General features: G+C 39.7%; 2 protein-coding genes across 2 annotated transcripts; both read right to left on the reverse strand.

The window, feature by feature from the left end:
* Positions 1 to 4672: 4672 nt before the first annotated feature.
* On the reverse strand, positions 4673 to 5008 carry LOC121380800 (type I iodothyronine deiodinase-like). The gene has a single exon (XM_041509777.1). It carries the CDS (start codon positions 5006 to 5008, stop codon positions 4673 to 4675), a length of 336 nt encoding a protein of 111 aa, XP_041365711.1.
* A 39-nt stretch (positions 5009 to 5047) lies between these two features.
* On the reverse strand, positions 5048 to 5434 carry LOC121380803 (thyroxine 5-deiodinase-like). Its single transcript, XM_041509780.1, has one exon. The coding sequence runs from the start codon at positions 5432 to 5434 to the stop codon at positions 5048 to 5050; it is 387 nt and encodes a 128-aa protein (XP_041365714.1).
* Between the last annotated feature and the right edge of the window lie 1926 nt (positions 5435 to 7360).

Below are 7360 nucleotides of genomic sequence, written 5' to 3' on the forward strand. Positions count from 1 at the left end.
CTACAAATAGAGAGGACCGCTACATCACCAATATGGCTCTACGTCAACGCACAACCACTGCACGCCGATTACGTGACAATCTGCGGACTGCGACTGGAACTCGAGTGTCTGATCAAACCATACGCAATCGTCTGAGAGCCAATAATCTACGCTGCCGTCGCCAGGCTGTTCGACCACCACTCCTACCACGTCACAGAACGGCCAGACGTCACTGGTGCACGCTTCATCTGCGGTGGCAACGTGTTCAGTGGGGTCGAGTGATGTTCACTGATGAGTCCATGTTTAGTCTCCAGTTCAACGACGGTCGGGTTCGTGTCTACAGACGTCCTGGGGAACGCTTCGCTGACGTTAACGTTAGACAACGTCACCGTTTCGGTGGTGGCAGCGTCATGGTGTGGGGCGGCATCTCTATCCACCACAGGACCCCCCTCTATGTGGTGGATGGCAATCTGAATGGAATCCGCTATCTGAATGAGATTATCCGGCCGTTGGTTCTACCAGGCCTTCAGCAGATTGGCGGCGGGGCAGTTCTGCAGGATGACAATGCCAGACCCCACCGCGCCAGGGTGGTAACGGACTTTCTCAGACAACAAGGTATCACCAGGATGGATTGGCCAGCATATTCGCCTGACTTGGCCCCAATAGAGCACGCCTGGGACGAATTAGGCAGGAGAGTTCGGGATAACCATGCCCCTCCGGCCAACCTTCATGATCTGGGTCAACTTCTTATGGCAGAGTGGCAGGCCATTCCCCAAGAGTTCTTCAGACGTCTGATCAACAGCATGAGGCAACGATGTGTCGAGTGTATTCGCGCCAGGGGTGGATTCACACACTATTAAACGAATGTTCTAATGTGTAAAATCCATGTTTGACAACCTTCAACTTTGACAGCATGTCATGTGACTTTCTTGTATACAGTGACGTTTATTTGTGGGTTTTTTGTAAATATGGAACAATAAATTAAATTTTTGGTGTAGTTTACATCATCAATCTAATACACTCTGAAACTTATTTGGTTATAAATTTTTGACCCTTAAATTCTTTTGAGTAGTATATATATATAGATATATATATAAAGATATATATATATATAGATATAGATATAGATATATAGATATACATATATATATATATATATATATATATATATATATATATATATATATATATATATAGATATACATACATACATACATACATACATATATATGCTGGTATTTGTGGATTTCTAGGATCGTATCGCATATATATATAATATGCCATACGATCCTAGAAATCCACAAATACCAGCAACCCCATGCGCGTGTGCAAAGGGTCGAATAGTGTTCCTCCGAAAGATATATTGAAAAAGAATATTGTTTGAGTATGGATATTTCTACACCCCCAAAGCTCTCCCCCTGCACACGCACCTGGCCCCCACCCTTCCCACACACACTCTTTAATATATCTGGCCGTAATTCTCTACATGCACTTTATCCAATCCAAGCCTTCTCAAAATGTGTGTATGTGTGTGCGTGCGTGTACATGCGTGCGTGTGCACGTGTGTATGTATGTGTGTGTGTGTCTGCGTATGTGTGTGTCTCTCTATGTGTGTGTCTGTGTGTGTGTGTATGTATGTATGCGCGCGCGCGTGTGCTTGTGCGTGTGCTTTTTTAATATCAGTTTGACTGAAACGTGTTCTAGAGGTAACAAACATGTTCTATTTTATGAGCAGTTCTTAAAAAACATTCGTCATGATACGAATAAATTAGCAATACCCAGCCATAGAGAAGAATTATATTTGTTAGATTAGTTTTTCCTACAAAATTCTATTTTTACTATTTTTGTCAATCTGTCTCTAATAGATATAGATGCGTTTTGTTGGATGTGTGTATGTGTGTAGAACTAGAATACACTAATAAAAAAAAAAAATATTTACTTGAATGTTGTAAATTTACAAGCTGTCAAGTGGCGGATCTAAGAGTGGGAGAGCCCAGGGTTCCGCCCCCTCCTAAATTTTGCGACTGTTAGTATATTAAATTTTTTATGTTTCATTTTTCATTTTTTACGTTGGAGAATACGAGGAATTACTTTGTGGACTTCGGCCACATGACATTGGGGTCCCTAAATGGATTTTCTGGACCCGCCACTGACTGATCAATACCGCACACACAGAAAGAAAGAAAGAAAGAAAGAAAGAAAGAAATAAAGAAAGAAAGAAGAAAGAAGAAAAAAAGAAGAAAAGCAATTCCTAATTCTTTCCAAATGTTTTATTTCAATTCTTGTTATGTCATTATATTTTATATTCATGTCATAAAAAGTACATTTTTGATATACAGATTGGAATTGTAAAGATGACAACATTATTTTAGTAAATACATGGTCTACAATTTGATTGAAACATTGTTTACATCGTGTAATATTCATCCGAAACAAATGTATTTGTATGGCCATCAGTTTCTTCATTATAACACAAACTGGAAGCAACATTTCAACTCGTTAGTGTAAACTAAATAACACCTTTAGAAAAAGACAAAAACCCACTCCAACAAATACATAAATTACCAGATATGTCTGCTTGACATGTGTTTAGCAAAGCTGTGTACATTCGAGTGAAGCTACATTTATACTCCACCACCGACTCTTGTTGGCTACTAGTTGACTCGCCTTGTCCAGCTTCTGTTCTTAGTGAAGTCAGTGTTGTTTTAACACAGTTCATATCAAATTGTGGTGCGTGTTCGTTCAACGCTTTTTAGTTTACAATGCGTCACAATAAAATAAAAAAATTCAGTTTCGCTTGAGGTTGGCAATCAAAGTGTGAATTGACCGTTACAGTATGTTAAATATAAAAATGAAATACAAAACCACATTTGATAAAAATACTAAAATGACGACATGGATATGTTTCTTTGTTTGTATAATGACACCACTAGAGCACATTGATTTTTAATCATCGGCTATTGGATGTCAAACATTTGGTAATTTCAACATATAGTCTTAGAGAGAAAACCCGCTACATTTTTCCATTAGTAACAAGGGATCTTTTATATGCACTATCCCAGTCAGGATAGCACATACAACGGTCTTTGATATACCAGTCGTGGTACACTGGCTGGAACGAGAAATAGCCCAATGGGCCCACAGACGGGAATCGATCCCAAACCGACCGCACATCAAGCGAGCGCTTTACCACAGGGCTACGTCCTGCCCCACAAGGATACGAGTGAAACATAAAGAACCCACATTTATTACATGGGAGTCGGGGACCAATATATATATATATAGGGACCAAATTTAATATTAAATTCTAAAACATAAATTTCAGATAGGGGGTGGGGTGCGGGGGGGGGGGGGAGGGGGACGTAGCCAAGTGGTGTCGATCCCCGTCGGTGGGCCCCTTGGGCTATTTCTCGTTCCAGCCAGTGCACCTCGACTGGTATATCAAAGGCCGTGGTATGTGTTCTCCTATCTGTGAGATAGTGCATATAAAAGATCCCTTGCTGCTAATCGAAAAGAGTAGCCCATGAAGTGGCGACAGCGGGATTCCTCTCTCAATATCTGTGTGGTCCTTAACCATATGTCTGACGCCATATAACCGTAAATAAAATGTGTTGAGTGCATCGTAAAATAAAACATTTCATTTCTTGTAGTATTTTCTGACTAACATTATATAGTGATGGAGAAAAATTAGGGAACATATCGCTCATCCATATTTTTTTTTTTTTTTTTTTTTTTTTAACGACACCACTGGAGCACATTGATTAATTAATCATCGGCTATTGGATGTCAAACATTTGGTAATTTTGACTCGTAGTCATCAGAGGAAACCCGCAACATTCTTAATGCAGCAATGATCCCTCATCCATAATGTCAAAGTTTGTTTTGTTTAACGACACCACTAGAGCACATTGATTTATTAATCATTTGCTTTTTCAATGTCAAACATTTGGTAATTTTGACATATAGTAGATAAGAGAGGAAACCCGCTACATTTTTTTCATTATTTTTTAATTTTTTAATTTTTAAAATATGTTTTCATTATTAGCAAAGGATCTTTTATATGCACCATCCCATATACAGGATATCACATACCACAGCCTTTGATATACCTGTCGTGATGCTCTGGCTGGAACTAGAAAAAGTCCAGTGGGCTCACCGACGAGAATCGATCTTAAACTGACCGCAGATCAGGCGAGCACCCACCCCCCTCTCTTCCCGCTTCCCCCCCACATACAAACATTCAACCCCATATTATATCTGTTTTTATTTTATGTACAGACATAACTATGTTAGGAATGAATTAAATTTGATCTAAAAGATATGCTCCCTGTTTTCTATCAGTATATATTGTATTGTTACATCACTATATATATATATATATATATATATATATATATATATATATATATATATTGATGGAACAATACAAGGGAACACATGGGATTGTAAACCACATTTAATTTACTACTATCGTAGGAGTGTCTGTATTTGATATAAGATTGTAGTTTTGTATCGAATGTAGCGCGTCATCTGACGACACTATGGATTGAGTTTTGGTTGCAGTCAGTATATATGTAACTGATTACAATAGTAATATTATGACACGTATACATTACCGAGTCTCTTTTACGTTGTCGGCAATGATAAAACAAATATTTAATTTTAACAATTAGTGTTTTAATTAGACACATTGTTAATTTTCCTGAAGTTTTCTCAGACGCCTTTCCACCTCTTCCATGGTGAATCCGAACGGACCCTTCTCACTCTCGTACGTCAGAATACCATTCTCAATCATACACACTTTCTCCGGCTGCCCGCCGTACGCCCAGTTAGCAGCGTTATCCAACTGGTCAACCACCATATCGCAGTCGACCCCGAGTCCTTTGAGGATACCTGCTGCTTTGATACGTTCCTGAATATTCTGGTGAATGTTGATGATGTAGTTGTTAGGTCGCTGCCACCACTGGGGCGGGTGTGCCTCCTCCAGATACACCACGAGGAAATCGACCACGTCAGAATAGTTCTCCATCGCGTGCCTCACCTCCTTGAGGTGCTTAATGAACGGGGGTCAGGTACAGCTTCCGAACACTACCACCAGAGGTCGCCCCGGCTTCATGAAGTCCAGCAGACGACAGCTGACTCCGTCGAACCTCACGAGCCCGACGTCCGGGGCCTTCTGACCGACTTCCGATAGTTTGAAGATCTCGTATTTCCACGCGCGTATGATGTGGAAGAACCGGACGTTGGTGATGCCGTAGACTGATACTTTCACTCTGAGGCGCTGCAGATTTTCTGGAAGCCATTCCACAAGCTTAGTGAGTTGGGTAGCGACGGGTTCGATGTATGGCACGGACCGGAATACATGCAGGATGCGGAGGATGACTAGGAGGAAAATGTCCGCCCACAGAATGACGTAGCCGCGGATGAACCTGTACCATGACAGACGGGAATCCATCGTTACAGCCAGATGACGTCAAACCTTTCAAGAAGAAAAATATTTTGTAGTATTTTCCGAAGCATATCGGGGAAAGAAAAAGAAGCAAACGAAGAAGAAGAATGAGGAGGAGAAGAAGACGAAAACGGAGACGAAGCAGAAAAAGAAGCAGCAGCAACAACAAAAGATGAAGAGAAGGAAACAGCAGGAGAGGAAGAAGAAGAAAGAAGAAGAAAGGAAGGATGAGGATGAGGAAGAAGCATCAGAAGAAGAAGAGAAAGAAGAAACTGCAGCAGCAGCAGCAGAAGAAGAAGAAGAGAAAGAAGTTGAAGAAGACGAAGAAGATGAAGAAGAGGAAGAGGAAAAAGATGATGAAGCGGTAGAAGAAAAAGAAGACGAAGAAGAAGAAGAAGAGGAGGTAGAAGAAGACGAGGAAGAAGAAGAAGAAGCAGTAGAAGAAAAAGAAGACGAGGAAGAAGAAGCATATGACGAATACCGATGAACATAGACTCCGTTGATATTTTCCATATTAAAAAACCCAACCTTGTAACGAATCCTCTATGTATACCATGGCATTTGCTATACCAGTTATGGTGGATTATTATTATTTTTAAAAATTGTATTGCATTTTTTTCACACCTCTTTACACTGTATTTTACACAATTATGTAAATATATATATATATATATATATATATGACAGACTACACAAACAAACATATTCTCACAAGACATTGATAATTGAGACAGACGCACAGACAAATTGAGATTCTCACAAGACATTGATAATTGTGACAGACGCACAGACAAACAGGTTCTCACAAGACATTGATAATTGTGACAGACACACAACCAAACTGAGATTCTCACAAGACATTGATAATTGTGACAGACACACAAACTGAGATTCTCACAAGACATTGATAATTGTGACAGACACACACAACCAAACTGAGATTCTCACAAAACATTGATAATTGTGACAGACGCACAGACAAACAGGTTCTCACAAGACATTGATAATTGTGACAGACACGCAAACAAACTGAGATTCTCACAAGACATGGATAATTGAGACAGACGCACAGACAAATTGAGATTCTCACAAGACATTGATAATTGTGATAGACACACAACCAAACTAAGATTCTCACAAGACATTGATAATTGTGACAGACACACAACCAAACTGAGATTCTCACAAGACATTGATAATTGTGACAGACACACAAACTGAGATTCTCACAAGACATTGATAATTGTGACAGACACACAACCAAACTGAGATTCTCACAAAACATTGATAATTGTGACAGACGCACAGACAAACTGAGATTCTCACAAAACATGGATAATTGTGACAGACACACAGCCAAACTGAGATTCTCACAAGACATTGATAATTGAGACAGACACACAACCAAACTGAGATTCTCACAAGACATGGATAATTGAGACAGACACACAACCAAACTGAGATTCTCACAAGACATTGATAATTGAGACAGACACACAACCAAACTGAGATTCTCACAAGACATTGATAATTGAGACAGACACACAACCAAACTGAGATTCTCACAAGACATTGATAATTGAGACAGACACACAACCAAACTGAGATTCTCACAAGACATTGATAATTGAGACAGACACACAACCAAACTGAGATTCTCACAAGACATTGATAATTGTGACAGACACACAACCAAACTGAGATTCTCACAAGACATTGATAATTGAGACAGACACACAACCAAACTGAGATTCTCACAAGACATTGGTAATTGAGACAGACACACAACCAAACTGAGATTCTCACAAGACATTGATAATTGTGACAGACACACAACCAAACTGAGATTCTCACAAGACATGGATAATTGTGACAGACACACAACCAAACTGAGATTCTCACAAAACATTGATAATTGAGACAGACACACAA

This window comes from Gigantopelta aegis, chromosome 9, assembly GCF_016097555.1.
Source record: "Gigantopelta aegis isolate Gae_Host chromosome 9, Gae_host_genome, whole genome shotgun sequence".
NCBI lineage: Eukaryota > Metazoa > Mollusca > Gastropoda > Neomphalida > Peltospiridae > Gigantopelta > Gigantopelta aegis.